Source organism: Cinclus cinclus, chromosome 2 (genome assembly GCF_963662255.1).
Source record: "Cinclus cinclus chromosome 2, bCinCin1.1, whole genome shotgun sequence".
Classification (NCBI taxonomy): domain Eukaryota; kingdom Metazoa; phylum Chordata; class Aves; order Passeriformes; family Cinclidae; genus Cinclus; species Cinclus cinclus.
Window position 1 is genome coordinate 58,798,397 of NC_085047.1, and position 19,419 is coordinate 58,817,815.

A 19,419-nucleotide genomic window follows, 5' to 3' on the forward strand; every position below is an offset into this window, starting at 1 on the left:
ACGGATTGCCTGCAGTACCTGCTGTCAAGGAATAGCAGGGCTGGGCTGAACCACAGGAAACTGGAGGCAGGGACAGAGTCCTTAATGAAAACTTTTGCAGTCCCTCAGTGCCAAAGCAAGAGCAGCAGGTCTGGGAACAGCAGCCATGGTTACCCAAGTGCTCAGTGCCTGCCAGACTGGTCCATGGTGAATGAGGCAAGTCTGAGATCGAGCTGGAAAGTCAAGTCAGCAGGTCCAGGCTGGGATCAGCAAGGTACAGGGCCAAGCACAGCATTGCCTCAGTGTGGGTTGGGAAGGAACCAAGGAAAGGGCTTGAGTGTAAATGCAGCTCCCAGGGCATGGGGGATAGATGGAACCCTGGCAAGGCAGGAAAAACAAGTCAGAGCTGACCTTCAATACCAGCAAGTAAAACCCTAGGTGTGGGGAAAGAGCTTATGTAGACCAGTGGTGCAATCAGAGCTCTGACACATGCCTCATTTGGCAGAAAAGTTTTGAAGACTATGCAAGTACAGTTACTAGAATATAGGGTGTTTTTCCAGCAGTTACATTCTCATCTCTAATAATTTCATGTATGTCACATTTTCTCCCATCTTTTGAGTCTGTAATGGAAGACAGCATTAAAAGATTTGACTGGATTGAAATATTGGAACATATTGCTTTGATTCCAGACATCAGCTCAGCTGTACCATTAAGCTGGAAAACTATTTGGTTTGCTGAGCTTTCCCTTTGGCAAATCAGCAGTACAGTTGTTTTTTTAATTGCAAACATATTTTTGAGTACTTCCAGGTTTACTGTTTACGAACTTGTTCCACAGTTTTTATGTGTGACTAAGAGAAAGCCAACAGACCTTTTCCTTTCCAAATACTGTTTTTTTTTAAGTTTGGAGCACTGTATTTTCCATTCTGCAGTCTTACAGAGCCATAGCAATAATTCTTCATTTCTTGGGAATGTTCACTAACCATTTAGAAATTCCTTGGCTAATTCCTAAAATATTTTACTGTAAATTTTTGTAGCTTCTGATGAATCATGTTCAAGTACTTTAAAAGCAACTATATTACATCAATTGTACTTTCTTGTAGTATATGCAGCTACCTCATTGAAGATACTAGACTTTCCATCTATTTTTTGTAAAGAAAATTATTTTTAAAAATAATTCTGTTTTTTTCTTTTCAGTTACTTTTAACAGTTCAGTCTGCATAAGAAGCTAGGGTTTTGTGATTTCTTGATATATCCATCAGTGTGTACCTGTGTTTCCCATTTGGAAGAAATAGATAATGATTGTGAGAAGATAGAAAGTACTATTTTGATTTCCTTTCTATTAAACTTCTTGTTAGTGAATGAGTGAATCATGGAAATTCAATGTAATAACTGAAAATTCAAATTCTCTGAATGTGGGTATTTCAAAACATAGGAGTAACATCCCTTTGAATGCTTGTGCTATTTCCTAAATTTTTAATGGAGTTGGCAGTTACCTTAAGACATAATTTGGTCTTTCAAAATGATGACTGTGTGAGTATCTCCATTCAGCTGTGATTTAATGTGTAAGGCTTGACCTGCAGTTTGTCTTTTAGAGTCTGGATTTGGTTTTGGTTGATTGACTAAATGTAATTATCCACCTTTGCCTCTTTTGTTTGTGCAACACATGTACATGCACAAAATTCTTGTTAGCTTAAGGCCCCTGTCTTTTCAAAGTCTGTAAATGTGATTTCTTCTATAAATCTAAGAGCTGACTGATGAGAGCCCTTTCACCAAGATTATTTTCAAGATAAAAACTCTGATGATTAGTATCAGTAAATTATAATTAAATTGTGTTGGTGGATGTTAGGAACTGGCTTTCTTAATGAAACTGAGGAGAGTTTGAGGACAAATGTTAGATGCCAACAGACATTTTTAGAAGTACTCGGCTTCTGGAGTAAACTACTTTACAACGCTTTGTTCATGTTTGTTCCCTGGGGCTTATATGGCCCAGGATTTCACAGCATAAATGTATTACATTAAATATAAATGTTTGCAGTAGTTGATGGTTTCCTTTGGATGTTAACTGGAATGTCTTTCAATTCCATATACAAACAAACAGGTTTCTTTTAGTTCTGTGGATAGATACGAATTTTCAGCTATGAAATAGCTTCCAAGTAAAGGACATGCCAGTGCCTTACATATGGGTCCCGATATTGCTTCCTGAATGACCCTGTAGTCTGAGTGTGAGTGAGACTGTCTATGACCATCTACAGTTTTTCAAATCACCTGCACAGCATCTTCTTCTTTGTCTGGGAGTAAGAAGCTGCATATTGCTCTCACACCAGCAGGCAAAGAACAGCAAGAGCCCCCAGTTATTTCAAATGTTGCAGTGACTGTTTGCACACTCAGTAAATACAGGTCCTGCAGTGGCTTTTAAGCTTCATGAGACAGATTGAAGTAGTGATTCTTACTGCCTTGGAAAATTTTTAAGCTGTGTTTTTGTGATATTTTTCCTGATGGACAATGTGCAATTCATGGATTGGCTATCTTTTGGCTTGGCTACTGTGGATCACCTCCCGCTAGTTGCTATCTTTTACTGTCTCCTTGGATTTTTCTTTGGCAAATGCGAGAGAAACTGTGTTAATAAATAGAATTTGTTTATGTGGAAAGCCTTGGAAAATAGCATTGGTTAAAATGATTTTGTCTCACAATTTTAAATGTTAAATATAACATTTCCCAAATTGTTGCATTTAGAGGTTATGTAAAGAAATGTGTTGAATGCTTTCACCTTTATTAGTCAAAGGTGAGGTCTTGGCAACCATCAGCTGTCTTTGAAAATACCAAACATAATATTTATAGTTACATAGGATCTGTGGCTTTCTGGATAGACAAGGCTTGCAACCCTTGCACTTCTGAATTGCTTTATTGCCATGAAATTCTAAAACACCCAACAGCACATTAAGCAAAATTGAAGTTATTTTATTTGGCATCACTCTGTTGCCATGATTTATTGAGTGAGCTGTTCAGAAGTAGAATGAAGAATTCTTTGAAGGTCCTAAATGTTGTAAATAATCTGAAAGAAACTCTGGCAGCGCTTGTTAAAAGTGTTGATGTGAACCCACAGTGAGTAGACTACCAGAAATACATGAATTATGAGTAGTATTGTGTCCAGCCTAAGAAGGTGATGAGTGGATTGGGCATTTCTCTTATGAGGAAGGGCTGGGGGAGTAGGGCCTGTTTAGCTTGGAGAAGGGGGTCTTGTCAATGTGTACCAGTACTTTAAGGGTGGATGTCAAGACAATGGGGCCCAATTCTTTTCAGTGGTGCTCAGCAATAAGACAAGGGCAATGGCCAGAAATTAAAACACAGGAAATTCCATCTGAATATGAAGAAAAACTTCTTTAGTGTGAAATTTAAAGAGCATTGGAGCATGCTGCCCAGAGAGGCCATGAAGTCTCCTTCCCTGGAGGTTCTCAAAACCCTTCTGAATGCAATCCTGTGCAACCTGATGTAGGTGAACCTGCTTTAGTAGGGCAGTTGGACTAGATGATCTGCAGAGGTCTCTTCCAACCCCAACCAACCTGTGATTAAATGAACTTAGAAATGTAATGGCATTCTGGTGCATTTGCTAATATATTTCCCTGACTGAAGAATGCAATTTCATCCTTTCTGCTGCCTTTCTTTAACTGGGAGATCAACTTACATGAATTCTTGGGCTCACACTAGGAATTTATTTTATTCTTGAAGAATTTAGTAGGACAAATGATTAAGTCTTTCTTAAAGATATATAAAATTACATGCTTGATTAGATATTTTTTTCTAGTATAATATTTTTATTCCTAACTCATTGTGAAATTGAATTAAGGACAAGCTGGGAGTGTAATAATATCAGTCATCAAAAAAACTTCAAATAGCAAATGCTTGGCATTTCAACTTTTCTAGAAATAAATCTTGTTTTCCTGCTTAAACTTGTTTAAAAATAGACAGTTTCCTCTGCAAGTCAAGAATGTACTATCCTAAACCAATTTCCAATTTATTACTATTATTATTATTATTATTATTATTATTATTATTATTATTATTATGAGCATGAAGAAACTGAGCTCCAAATGAGCTAAATTGGGCCAAATGCTATGATATTTCTTGTCTAGGGAATTAGGTATGACAGTTGTGGAAAACTCAGAAAATATTTCTCTTTAACTTGGTACAGTCAGTGTGTACACATATGAGAGTAGGCATGCTTTTTAAATGTGTCTCTGCTTACAGTATTGCTTTCTGCCTTTACACATTAAACTGAAGAACCAGAATTTTAAAAGAAACAGTGAATTGATTTTTCTTTTGGATATTTCTTCTCAGAGATTCTTTCCACCATAAACTTTTCATATGCTTCTCTCCACTGGACCACAGTTGTCTTACCTCACTGGAAATGTAATGACTGTATTTAGCCTGATAGGGCTCTGGGTCAAAGGGCTCTGGTTGTACTTAAAAGTCAGAAAAAGGCATAAATTCCACAAGCTTATCTAGAACTGCAGTCAGAGATGTATCCAAAGTATTCCATTCATGATTCCTATTGGGAATTAAGTTGATTTTTACAGTGAAAATTTCTTCTTTTGCTGTCACTATAATTTTTGTGTGCCCCAGATGATAAACTTTTTAAAAAATGATATACTAAACCACAAAACACTTACTTTTGTAACTGATAAATCTGTAGATTGCAGAGTTAAAATCACCACTGCTTTTTCACAACTATTTACATTTGTTGCTAACATTCAAGCAAGATAGCCATGATAGGGTTAATTGCAGTGGTCTTCTGGTAGCAATGTCTAGTCTCTGCTGGTGGCCCACCTTCTGCAGTTATTAAAATGCATTATTCACATTTGTTCCAAGCAAGGCTTCTCAACACCTGGAGTGTGTGAAATAATTCTGAGTAGGTACTGCAAGTTGCTTTGTTGATAATAGTGCAGGGTTTTTTTGAAAACCAGAGATACATTCTCTGATGTAAAAATCATGGCCTCAGCTAAAATACCTGCATTGCAAATATCTTTGTTGACAGAAACGTGCACACACTGTGGCCATGAAGGGTGGTTTGGTGCCAGACCCTGTGTTAGAAAAGGCACATTATCAAAAGTGTTTTCATTTTCTTTATATTCATTGTTCAGCAAAAAGTTTCTGTGATAATGATAATACAATGATGATACTTTCTATGGCATTAGAAACTGAGAACTCTGATGTGAAGGTTCTGTGTACTAAAATTGTTAAATTTGTCTTTCATTCTCTAATAACGCAATTTTAAAAATAATTATAAAATGAAACTTCTTAAGGTGAGAAGGTGATAAACTGCCTTTTTTACCAGTTTCAAAATTTGTTTCATTCTTTAGTAACGAAACAGGTGCTCTGATATGGTGAAGGTGTAATTGCAGTGTTTCAGCTGAAGGGCAGCACTGAAGAGCACAACATGACAACCTCTTTAGCCGCTTCAGTATGACCTGCAAATCATTTAAAAGAAAACAAAAATGAGGCAGCATGGTTTAAGGGATTTTTTTTGTTGTTGTTGCTTTTTGTTTTTTGGGTTTTTTTTGCTAAGAGGCAGACTGTTAATTTTAAAAAAACTTGGTCCAGTTCCTTTGGACAATAATTTTATTGTCTTTATTTATGCAGGGGATAAGTTTGTCCCACTACTGTCAAATCTGCATCCTGAATTGCAAAATGCCTCCTGGGACTTACAACAACCTTGTTTATATTTGAAACTGCAGCTTCTGCTAGGAAATTAAGCAGTTTTATCCTTGGTAGCAAGTGTTTACAGTGTCAGTTAGAAGGATTTTTAACTAAGGGATTATTTTGCCTTCTAATTGCATAATTTCTTGTTTGTTATTCATTAGTACAGATATTTACTTCCCATTTTTCTATTTCAGTTGTCCCATATGTCTGATGGAGTAAAAATCATCTAATATTTGCTTTCTGAAGTTTTTTTATTCTGTTCAGCTGAAACACCAACACAGATGTTCTTTTCTCTCTAATTAGCATATGTTTATATTGCTGTTAAATTAAGTAACTGCAATAGTCTGTATATAAATAGCACATAGCAAGTGTTAAATGGCAAACTGGCTTGTCCTCTGAATGTTACCTTAGGCTGCAATAATTGCAAAATTATGTGAGATTATGTTCTGAATCCAATCCAGGTTCAGCTCAGTCTTTTAGAATGTTCATATGAAAGGTAGTTCAGGTTATTCCTGTTTAAGTGATTTTACTGCTAGCTGTGGGAGTGTCCAGAAGTTCCAGCTTGATCTTTGGCAGTCAGGGCAAAGGAGGGTGACTTTCTTGCCGTTTTTGTGATTTCTTGTTTCTTAAGTGCCTGTAACTAGAGGAGTTGGTTTGGTTGGTTTGTTTGTTTTGTTTTTGTTTTGTTTTGTTTTGGTTTTGGTTTTTTTGTTGTTTTTCTTTTTTTTGTTTGGTTTGGTTTGGGTTTTTTTTTTGTTGTTGTTGTTGTCTTTTTTTTTTCCAAAATGTGTTAGCATTTTCCACATTTCTTGTTCACCTGAAGAAGACTACTACACATATTCTTTATCCCGTGGAGGTCAGTTGAATTTGTAACAAACCTGCCCTTTCTGGCCTTACACTAATGCATAGTACTTAAGGAACTAACTCATCCAAGCTCTTGTTTTTTGCAGTTTATTAATGGTGCTAAAGGGCCTTCTGAATATCTTTGGTCTATTCCTTCCTTTCTATTATATTGTGACTTCTCAGTGAAGTAGCTGAGACCAAGAGGAGTGGTAACTTGTCATGAAGTAGGAATGTAGAGGGATGGGATCAAAAAGCTTTGACGTGAACTTTGTTCCAGCTACTGTTGCCAACCAAAGATTTTATGTGGTACACCACAGCCTCTGTGAAGGCACACAATGTACCCTCTGAAGCAGTTCAGTCTAGAAACTGGGCAATGTTAACTTGTTTATAATAGCAAAAACCTGGTGGGAATGCCTTTTAGCTTTTAAATACTGCATGCACCTTTTAAAAAATGTATGATGTTCTGAAATTGAAGTATACTTAAATAAAAGGAGATAATGCAAAGAGTGTGGTGAGGTGCACACATAAAAATGAAGAAAGGTTGCGATGTGGTCACAGCTCAGCTCCCATTGACTTCACAGGGTTACTTTGGCAAATGTACTTTTTTTTTTTAATTACAGTAACCACTTTGTTTAGTATTAAGTATGTTTTACATTGATTCAGTATGTTGATCTATTTCATCATCTTTGTACTTGCCACAGCTGGCTGGAGTCCCACTCTGCACTGAAACAAGATATTCAGTATGCTTGGGATCAGACAGAAGCTCTGTGTAGACATATGCCCAGCCATCTTTAGCTCTCCTAGGAAAGGAAGCTGCTTTCAGCATGGGTGTTTTGTGCTTGACATTAGAAATATTCCTGTTTATTCACCCATTTATGAGCTGACTGCAAGTAGCAGGAAACATATGTGAATAAAACTGTCTGCGTGCCCCACTAGGGGATTCCTAGCCTGTTTCTGGTTACTTTTAATGTCACTGATAGAATTTCTCAACTTACATATTTCCCCTCAATTGGGTATGTCCTATAAGTTCCTGCAAGAGCCTGTGAGCACAATTTCATCCCCTTTCACAGCAGTGGAGAACTGTTTCAGGTGACAGTTTTCAGAAACTACTGTGAAAGGTGTTAAGTGTGATGCAGCTTCTTACTACACTTATATAAAGCTGTAGATTCTTCTGAAGAATCAGATGGAAGATTTGTGAGGAGGCGTGTGGCAGGGCACTAACAGAGTTGGCTCTTCTGTGTGGGAGTCAAGTCTGCAGTAGAATATAGGTAGTTCTATTTTTGTCTCCTCTGCAGTATTTTTTCCTCTGTTCTCATGGTGAGAACTCTCCTTCTGTGAATTCATTATACATATGTGTGTGATTCTCTATTCTTACAAATGTAGTCAGAGGAGAGACTGTGGTCCCATTTTAAGAAACTTCGACAGTTTGCAGCACTGCAGCTGGCAGTTACCATCACTCAGCTAGAACTTACAGTCATAAATGTCATAACTTGCAGCTCTGAAAGCTCCTATTCTGTTTCAATGCCAAGTGAAATAGATTAGTGAATCTCAAATTGGTTTAATCTAATCTCTTTAATCTTTCTTTGGGTTATATTTATCTTCTTTACACTGGTGTGGACTAGTAGATACATTCATGCACTCAGAGTGAGAATCTCAGCCAAGGGATAGTGTCTTGTCAAACAGCTTTTGGCTGGTCTATAATTGAACTTTATTTCTGCTGTTTCCTTTTTCTCTGCAACCTGTAGCACTCTTACTGGCATTCTGAGCTTCCAAGTCTGCAGCCACCTCCTTGCAGGAGGGATAAGAATTTCTGCATGTGAGCATGCATCTTGGTCTGCATCTACATTAGCATTTCAAACCAGATGTAGAATGTATTTTGGAAGGGAATCTCCTTGGGATGAGAGTGAAGTGGAGGATGTTCCCCAGCAGCTCACCTGATTCTTGCTCTTTGGTAATTCCTTCCCTGGGAGCAAGTTAGACCTGGGCTGAAGTACCAGTTGCTAAAATGTTTTTATAGGGCACACCTAATTCATTCTCATAATTTTTCACAGCTTGCTAATGCAGACATCTTTTAATAGAGTTATAGATCAGTTTTATCTCTGGAATTCTGATTCCATCTAGGTCTCTTTTTGTAATGCCAATGGAATGGGATCAGCAACTATTACCAAGGCTGTGCCCAAATTCCATTTGACACTTACAGGATGTTTCTTATGACCACCAAAAATTAACTTTGCCTATTAAGTACAAGACAACTTCCTAGCATTAACATTGCAATACCTTTGTGAAATAAAAAGGCTGGAAAAACTTGTGTTAAAGGATGCACAGCATGTGTGACATATCTCTCAGGACACAATCCTATTTCTGGTTATTTCTGGTAAGACAGATAAGTATTTTGTGAATATGTATATAAAATAAAATGCATGTGGTCAACTTGTGTTCAGAATTTTCTGAAACAGACAGAAGTTGTATTTACTTCTGAAGCAGTATGGAGAGTATTTTAACCATTTGGCAAGTTATCTTTTCTGTCTTTATAATGCTTAAATATGTACATCTGTATTATGTCTTAATATTATATTTGTTTACTGCAGGGTGTTGGGAAAAACAAGGTTGTTGACAGATTCCTTCACCTTTTAAACAGGCCCAGAGAGTATTTACAGCTGCATAGGTAAGAATGTGTCAGATTTCCATACTTTTTGTTTTTAGTCGTATTTCTCACGTTATTAAAACTCATTTTTCTGAAGTTTAATGTGTTCTTACTGTTTGAAGGAAGACCCCCTAAGTGGCACACAGACCACAGGAATGTGTCTGGCAGAGGCAATAATGTGACAGGTTGAGGAGTGGGTACAAGAATGTGATGCAATCACTTTGTTTGATACATGAGGAAGTAGAAATCAAAGTGTGCTGGTGCTAAACTTTGTTCATAAAACTAGTTATATTTTGCTGTCAATTCTGGAAAGTTTTCCCTAAGCATGAGGTATTGTGTGAGGGAGTGGGTGTTTGAATATATCACTCAGACAAGAAACATTTTACATAGTAAAGGCTTTTTTGCTTTTTTCCTTTGGCACTCCTGCTAAGTGCATGCATTTCTTTCTCACCCACAGAAGTTTGGATTAGAAAATTACATCATAAGCTAAAAACAGACTTCAAGACAATAAACCAACTGAAAACGATTCAAAGGCTGAAATAATAGGAAATTATCTTCCTTCTTTTTATGACATGAATTTGAAACTAATAAATGGAAATAAAGAATAAATATGTCTAGAAGACTCATTTTCAATTGAACTGAATCCCATTTTAGCTTCATTCCTAATCTTTATTTCTTTGTCTTGGACTTCCTAGCTTTGTCACCCTGTCTCTTTCCATAATCACTGTTTTTTAAACAGTGCTAATAAAATTGTCGGTCTTTGGTATTTTGCCCATTAACAGCACAGTCTCTATAACACTTCCACTTTCTCACCCAGAGTTTTGTCTTCAAGTGTCTTGTACTTGTATTCCTGGTACTTAGATAGCTCTATCTCATTACTTTTCTACTGGTGTTTTCCTTTGTGCTACCTATTCTAGACTTCCACCACTTCTATATGAAATACTGCTTTTGAGACTTCCTACTTTTAGCTTTGTATTAACTTTCCTGCTTGGAACAGCCACCTACTTTGTCCAGATAAAATACACTGATTTTTGCAAATTACAGTTATGTCACAAAGTACTACAGTATTTCTGTTCTTTTCTGTGTTCTTCAATGATAAGTGATGAAGCAGAACAGTCTTTAATATGAATTCATATAGCTCAGGAGAACATTGTATAAGCAGCATGTTTGGGGTTTCTATGCGGCTGTAGAACGTATAAATTGCACCATGCTAGTTGAGACATCAATAGGAATAAAAATGTGCATTTATTTTCTTGCCAATACAGTGTTCTATAGATTCTGTAAGGTACTGCTTATGATTACAGGGTGTAAGAGATAGGTTGAAGTAGAAAATGAAGCAGAAAATGATAAGCAGTCCTATACAGTTTTACAAAAGTATTTTGCAAATATGGAAAAATCAGAAATCTCTACTTCCTGGGTAGCATTTTGAAATGCTATGTGAAGAACTCAGTCCATATAATATTTTGGTTATACTTTACAGGGTGTTTACAAAAAACTCAAACCGTTTCTTAGTAAGCTTTTGCATATTTTGTGGGGGACATTCAGTTGGTAGCTTATGGCAGAGATGTACTTTATTAGAAAATATTCTAGAATGTGCACTTCATCTTTGATAGCCCTTTGTGTTTCTTCAGATTTCCTAACTAGATGCCATAAATACCTTTAAGAATGACATGGAAAGTATTTCTAAATATAATGCTTTTAATGGTTGCTCATATACCTGAATTACAGATCTTGACGAATTCATTAGGGTAGTTTTTTTTGTTGGTTTGGGTTTTTTTTACTGTCTTGATGAAAGAGCGTAAGGAGTTCTGCTGTTCCAACTCTACATATGTTCAATGACATTCAAGCAGGGAGTATTTACCTTAAAGGCAATAAGCTATTACCAAGAGTAATTTTAAAATCTCACATTTTTTGTCTTGTACTTCAAGAGGATGAGAGGAGATAAAAGACAGAAAAAGGAATGTCTGTATTTACTTGCTCTACAACTGATTTACATGGGGTCAGCCTGACCTAAAGGTTTTGATTGCTCATGGAGGTTATAAATCCTTTCTCTTAATCTTTCATGCAGCATCTCATTGAAAAGTTTTGTATTCTTGAAATTTGTAAGTCCTATAAATCATTTTGGTACCGTAAAGCAAACAATCTGGAAGGAATTAATTAATGGAAGGAAGCTGCAAGTAGATTCAATAATGGTAGAAGTTAAGAAAAATGTGTGCTTATGAATTATTCAAAAAGTTGGCTGCTTTCTCTTGCATACTTCCTAATATTAGCAGCTGATTTGAGTTGACCAGCTTTCTCATTGCATTAATTGTGGGGTTATGGAAACAGGTAATAGGACACAGGCTCAGCACAGCCTTTTCCTAGGACTGCACATATTAAGCATTTTGCTACTTTTCTGTGTTAAGGAAAAACTTTAATCTGCCAGGATTTCCCTGTCACTCCTTTCCTACAAGAGTAAGTTTCAGCAGAGAAATCCCAAATTTTGATTACCCTCCTGCTATGGTTATCTCCATTTTGTTCACCCAGGACATCGGCTACATGGTGCAGAATAAACAAGAGCTTTACCTTGTCTAATATTAAAAAAACTTTAAGGAGTTCTTAATAGAAATTAAACATGTACTGGTTTTACAGCCAAGAAAACTGTCTGTAAAAGAAAATTTTATATTCTCCAAGCTAACATAACAGAGTTAAGTATTTGTGTTGCTCCTAAATTAGTGAACTCTGGAAAGCCTCATTATTTTATTAACCTTTCTGTTATTACTTGTGCTATTCTCCTGTGTTGAAATAGTTTTCCAGTGGTTCTACACAAAAATCAGTTTAAATTTGGTGGACTAAATTGGTATTTTACTAAATCAGGGAAAAAATTTTCATGGAAACTGATAATCATAGAATCATAGAATGTGCTGAGTTAGAAGGGAACTACTAGGATCATCAAAGTCCAGCTGCTGGCCCTGCGCTGGACCAAGAGTCACACTGTGTGCCCAAGAGCATTGACCAAATGCTTCTTGAACTCAGACATGCTATGACCACTTTCCTGGGGAAGATGTTCCAGTGCCCTATCTCCCTCTGGCTGAAGAACCTTTCTCTAGTATCAAAACTAAACCTCTCCTGACATAACTTCAAGCCATTCCCTGGGGCCCTGTCACTGGTCACCAAAGAGAGGAGTTCAGTGCATCCCCTCATAAAGATACCTTGCTTTATTATTCTTTATTGTATATTCATAATTAATTATATCTTGCTTTTTTCATTCCCTTGTGATATCTTGCTTTGAATTATAAAGTCTCTAAACCCAAGAAGATTCCACAGAAAGAAGAAAAAAGATTAAAACAATTATAGAGCAGAGTGAGGCAAGAACATATGCCCTGTTAAGACTGTAAAATCCTTCCTAGCACTGATGAGAGCAATAGATAAGTATAAAACTGTAAGCTCCCAGCTCTCCTACATAAAAATGTCAGAAGTATCATGGACTTTTAAATAGTTGTCTCCTTTGATATGATCATAGCAAAAAAGATTAATTTTACTTCTCTTATCATCAAATTACTAATTAATTTCACACAAAGAATTTTTTTTCTGGAGTAAGATATATTTTATCTGTCATTTAAACATTTAAGTTTGCATCTGTTTGGTATTAAGTCATACTTTCAAGCTGTTTTTTATATTTCAATTAGAATTATTTCTCCTCCTTGCAGTTACTATTTTTGTGATGACTGTATGTACAGAACTACAGCATTTATCCTTTTGTTTTCAGTGCAAGCTTGACTTATTGTTCCAGTTTGGGGATTTTGGAAGGATTTTTTTTATTGTGTTTTGTTTCGGTTTTTTTTGTTTTGTTTTGTGGGGATTTTGGGGATTGTGAAGAGACTTCTGATAGAAAGTTTCCTAAAAGCCTAGGTTCTGACTAGGAAGATGTAAACTTCAGTGACATAATTTGTATGGTAATTTCTGGTGGTATAAATGAGGTGCTAAATGTGTAGGCATGTGGATTAATATTTATGCATCAAGTTTTTCGAGTTGTATGTTGTTTACTGATCTCAGCTTTCATCAAAATACACTGCTACACTTAATACAAATGCATAAAAAATAAAAGAAATATTTATGTATAGTTTATTCTGATATACTATGTCATGTCAAGACCTGTGAAAGCTGTCACTTCTGTTCAGCTGGTGTTGGATTTGCTTCCAGTCATGTAGCAAAAAAGAGCTACTACTGGTAACATGATGTCTCTGAAATTATCATTTGTCATCATGAATTGTGCTCTTAATTGCTCTGATAGCATACAAGGACCTCTCTGTTTTGGTGCCTTTACAAAAACTTAACTGCAGAACATCTGGGTTCATGAAGGCATGAAGTTCATTTTTCTAAGTCAAAACCTTTTCTTTAAAGTTTGTTGTGCATTGTTCTCCTTGATTTTTTTTTTTTTTTGAGATATTAAAAATCTGGACCCTGGACACTGTCTTGAGTACCTTAACTCCATGTGGCCATCTCTAGCAGGGTGGTTGGACTAGATGGCATCCAAGGGTGCCTGCCAACCTTAAGCACTCTGATTCTGTGATTTAGCATTTCCTGCAAGGTAGCAGATCTTGTTCAAGTTATGTTGTGGTAATGTTGTAATCTTCCAAAAAAAAAAAAAAAGATAAAATTATCTTCATAAAATTACATAATGCAGCAGTGGTTGTTGCTTGGGGGAGACCATTTGCACTTTCTTTAGCTGATGCTCAAATGTATTAGTAGAACAGTAGTTAAAGTTGTGAGGATTAAGAAACAGCTTCAGACTCAACATTGTTTTCAGAAAACAGAGTGTTAATGCGATTAAATGTTATAACTTCTAGATCATTTATTTGTTGTTATGATATGCATGTCAAGAATGATTGTTAAGCAGAAGTGTCTCAGATATGTTTCTAGCTTCATGCTGTGTCAGCAACAGTTTAGCTATAGCAAATGCAAAATTTGGAGCCCACACTCCTCTGCAGACTGTCTATCACAGACAATCCTCTGTACAACAAAAATGATCAGGAATAAAAAGTGCTGATCCTTTTCTGTAGTGATGGGAACTTGGTTGCTCTTAGCTAGTGGGAGAACTGGATCCCTCCTCTGAGCTACTACAGATAGTCGACTTCAACTCTGATGTTTTCAGTGTATAGATCTGCATAAGAACATCGTCATCACTTGCAGAAATAGAAGCTTTTGATGTGAAGACTGCAGTGAAATCTACATCAATAATTTATTGATGGCTATGAATGGATTTTCTGCTGCTCAAAACCTCAGTGAATCCGCAGAAAATGTGAAATTATTAGTTCCATTCCATTGTTCTTCTGAGTATCAAGAAAATAATCTTATAGGAAATTATTGTGAAAAAAGATAATACAAATCCTCATAGAGTCATATGGCAAAAAGAGGGAATTTTTTTAGTGTATGAAGGTTGTTCTCTATGAAGTCAAATATGTTAGAACAGCTTGTAAATAAGATGTGATGCCTTTCCATGAAAATAGAATGTAGGAAGTTTTCTTCTTTAGCTTTTGATAAAACAGGTTTTACCCCTAAATTAGCCATGTTTAGTCTTAGTTCTCCATGTGATGTCTTTTTTCTTACAAGTTTAGATAACTTATTTTTCTAAGCATTTACATATACACTACAGCAATTTATCTTTGTTGTAAATGTTTGTAAATCTTTGTTGTGATGTTTGACCCTGTCAGTGGAATAGTAACTGCTACTGAAATTCTATTTTGTATCTGTTGATCTTACTATTCTCTTTCAAGATATTATACTGCCTTGTTCTATGTCCCCCAATACATTTCCTTCAAATAATTTGCTTATCACATCTTTATTTGATATCACATCTTCCTGTGAGAGTTACTGTATTTATTCTAGTGACTGACGATTGGAAAGTGTGGTACTGGGTTAAAAATCTACTGCATTTTGTGTTCTTTCCTAGTTCCCTAACACATTACAGTAATCTGATGATCTTTTTTCCAAAACTTACCTGAGTTTGCATATGTTATCCTTTTCAAAAGAAATGTAATTTTGCTGTGATCTTTAATAATGAAATTAATGGGGCGTTTGGGGTAAGAAAATGAGCTTATGGTGTCCCTACAAACACTACTTACTACAAACTGTGCATTAGTCTTTAGATCTTAATTTTCCTTCCTTCTTTTTCAGCACATGTAATAAGTATAAAATCTAATTATCTGTTTCCCCTATTGAGATAATTTTAAACTACCCTTTCAGCTTCCTTAAGATTTTTAAAATTGTAATTTAAAAAGCTGTTTCAGGAGAAACAGGTTGCTTTACCCAAGACACAGGTGGACACTGGAATCATAGTGTACCTGTTCTCAGAATTGCATGTGATTGTTATCTCTTGAAAGAATATAGGACCACATGAAATAATTTAAATGCTGATATAGCAGTGCAGGTCTTTGTTTTTATAAATGAGCAATACAGAAAAGCTATCTCCATAGTGAGCTGTTGAAGGAAGTGTTCTATAGCTGCATTGGTTTATTTCAGTCGAACACAGGAAAGATCGGAGGAGGTGTTATGTTGTGGTTTTGTTTGTTGGCAGCCACAAAGAAAAGTCTAGGCAATTTTTGCTCCTGATTCATGAGCCATGAATGTTTAGATTATTTTCTTTTAATATTGTACTTTATAGTATGTGCTTTATTCTTTATGTAGCTCATGTTGGGAAATAAGCAATAAGAGGACACATTTTTGTCATGAAGACTTATTTTGTGAAGCACTGAATGCATCAGTTATATAATAGGTGTCTTTATGGGTTTTTTACTTGTTTTTTGCCTATTTTCTTAAATACATTTTCAGGCAATACAGAGTTGCAATGCAAAGCTTCCAAGATTTCATGCCAGCCAATGGTCCCTGTTTCCAGTGGTAACTTTTCATAAGCTGGCTGACTAGCTCTGCTATTGTCAGATTCCAGGTGTTAGAAAGCTACTTCATTAGTCTTTTTTGTAGGAATTGAATTCAGCTTTAATATCCTGTTGCATGGCTGTTATGGAGAAATAGCTCAGGTTAGAAGACCCTGTTGTTTCATTTTGCTCTAAAGCTGAAGTAAGAGTTTCTCACTGTTTCCTCAATTAAATGTATTCTTACAAGCAATAAGGGAAGCTACAGGGTTTCATGTTTCCCCATTTATGGATTTTACAATTAGGGTGAGTGAATTTTGCATTTTGTTTTGGCAGATGGATCACATACAAGTAATTGTGTAACTTCAGATTTAAGCATATAACATGAATTAAACATAATTCCCTTTGACCTGTCTTCTGCCACCTGCAGTCCTACTGAGTAATGAGTACCTTTATAGTAAAAATATTTTCTTGCATTTTAAACAAACTTATGTCCTGCTGAGTAGCAGTAACAGCCTTGCAGGAATAAAAAAAAAAAAAAGGTGGATTTAATTATCAGAGCATACAGATAAGTCAAAAAGCCTTTACAGGGTCATTTTTAACAAAGCAATGAGACATCTGGTTGGATTTTCTGATATTTCAGAATTTCCTGAACATGGCAGTCAGATCATGCAATGCAATGACTCTGTGCTGGGTTGGCTAAAAAAATTAATTTGTAAATGTCAAAATCATGCAGATTTATTTTTTGTGTTGGGATTGCCTGCTTTTCATCAGGATAATCCATGAGGGGATTAACTGACCAATTAACAGCTTCAAATGGCCTTTGGACTAATTATTCTTCAAATACTCTTTAAAATTAGGTCACAGCAGATGGGTATATTCATGTCTGATTGACATGTAAATGAGAAGAAGTACATATCTATGTACATAGGTATTTAGATAATAGATGCCTCACAGAAATGAAGAATTTCTAGAGCATACATTCTCCATCTCTGATTTTTCCTTTCAACTACCATAAAGGTTTGTGTGGTGAAGCAGAAGAAGGCCAAACCCGAGCTTGGTTTATGTAACCTTATTACCACGAGCAGGGACCCCTACAACACAAAGTTGCTTTGCACAAATGATCTCTTACCCTTGTAGCCTCAATGTAAGTACATACAGAAGCTAGGACTGTATTCTTCAGCACTTGTTGAGATGGAGTAATTCCAGGGAACGTGAGTGTTTGTGATGTTATTTGGGGCCCTGACACTGTGTCCTGTATTTGGGCTTAAGCCTTCCTGGGGACTCAAACCTTAAATTAAAGCCCTGGAACACCTTTTGTTAGAGAATAACATCTAACTCTCTGAGGTTGATGGAAATTTCTCCTGGCAGAGTTCATAGTTCTTCTCCAGAAGGAAGGCATTGCTGTCAGTGAAACAGAAACTGTCACAGTTTGAGTCATTCTGCAGACCTCAGAAACAGCTGCCTTTAGGGTAGATAATGCAGCAGTAGCAAAAAATAAATAAAAGACAGTGATATGAGCTAATAAAAAACACGAGAAGAATTCACATAAGTCCTACTACGAATTGAGTGGTCCTGTCAGAAGACTTGCTTTCAGTATTTCAGTAGTAAGTATATTTTTCTTTCTGTTTTCTTCCTTTTTTTTTCTTTTTAAATGGAAGACTTGTGAGAATGGCTTTCTAGATGAAAGTAAAAGTATATTCTTAGGAAAGACATTAGTGAGCTTTTCATACATTTCTTTTACAATCAGGTAAAGACAAAATTAGTTCAGTTGAGTAAGGTGACACATTTTTTCTCACTCACTTCTACGTTCCTACAGTCTTGTGTCTTTGTGTCAGACCTATTTTCATCTTGGGTGCTAAATGTGATGAAATTAGGAGGTTTTGGTATTCATGTCTTTGTTAGGGCCTGTTAGTTATTATTAAGGTGCTAATATTTCTAAGTGAAAGTGAATTGGAGTTTTTAGTTCCTTTCCTGTGGGGAATTTTGAGTGCCAGACGTATTTTACTAAATGCTGCTTGCCGTGTTGTTCAAAACTGTTTCAGACTTAGTGTGTTTTTATCTTTCTATATTTCAGTGCCTTTATATTTACATAATTCATTACAAAGTGGAAATTTAAGAAAAAAACCCTAAGGAGACAGTTTATTTTTAGCCATTCTTTACTGTGTTGGAGTCATGGTAGGTTTCTGAAGAACAGAAATTAATGATATATAAGTGTATAGCATATCATTCTGAAAGGAAAGTAGCATTAATCTGTAATAGCCCTTGTAAAATCATTCTTCTATACATGTCTGAATGTAATAGCCTATGCAAATACAGGAGTTTCACATACACTTATCAAGCCAATAGAATTAATGCCTGACTTATATTTCACTTACATTTAACTTCTGTAGTACATTGCAAATCCCCCAACCTATTTCCTTAAATATTAAGGCCGACTATCAACAAAGCAGAAGAAAGCTAAAATAAGAAAAAAAAATTAGAAGATAGATTCAGGATGTCAATTTTTATTTTAGTTTGATACCTTCTGTATTTTTTCTGATTGTACTACTTTTGTAATAGCACTTAAATGAACAGTAAACTCTTGTAGTGTTTATTTTCCAAAAAAATATGTCAATTTTGTCTTCTCTGAAGAATGAGATCATCCTAAGGATTTGTGTGGGCTGCTGATTATTATGGAACACTAAGCACAATTTAGTATTCCATATTAGGGGGTTGTAATAACCTCTGCAGAACCAGAAGATTAACTTGGTCAGCAAAAGTTAATTACTGTTTCATGTTACAGTAAAACACCATTTAACATTTTCGTCTTTTCTTGTGTCATCACCTGTGACCGTCCACAGCATCACTAGACATCTTCATTTCCTGATGTGTTCTGTTCACTTTATTGGTTTTCATGCATTATGTCCTATGTGCAAATTTATGATCTGTAAAGCATCCTGTAATGCATCTGCCTTACATTATTCTTGGCCTATGCTATCCTCAGGTCCTCTCATTTTCTCACCTTTCTACTACTTTAAAGAGATCACAGTTCAAATTTGACAAATTCTTCCCCTTTTTACCTTGCATTAATTCCTCAGAACGTTTTTCCTTGAGTTATTTCTGACTAATTAGTACCAGTGACTGTGACTTTCATATACTCTAGCATTTGGTTTACACATTTTAAAATTCTTCTGCATCTGCAAATGTATAGACTTGAACCAGAAATGTTAACAGATAGTGGAGGTAGGATGATACATACAATCTGAGAATTTAGTCCCTAAATAATGTGTGTTCAAGAAACAAAAATCATTGATTTGTTTTTATTTTTGGATCTGTTATTGATTTCTCTGCCCAGCATATAAATTGGTTAGACTCACAGGATGACAGTAGAAGCTTTGTTTTTGTGTCCACAGTGGGATTTCT

The 19,419-nt window shown here is 35.8% G+C and overlaps 1 protein-coding gene across 1 annotated transcript in view; it reads left to right on the forward strand.

Annotated features, from left to right (window-relative positions):
• Positions 1-19,419, forward strand: part of VWA8 (von Willebrand factor A domain containing 8) — a 100,203-nt gene that overhangs the window by 66,681 nt on the left and 14,103 nt on the right. The window contains exon 20 of the mRNA XM_062514780.1: positions 9,108-9,184. Within this exon, the coding sequence (XP_062370764.1) occupies positions 9,108-9,184 (77 nt within the window). The remainder of the gene's footprint in view (positions 1-9,107; positions 9,185-19,419) is intronic.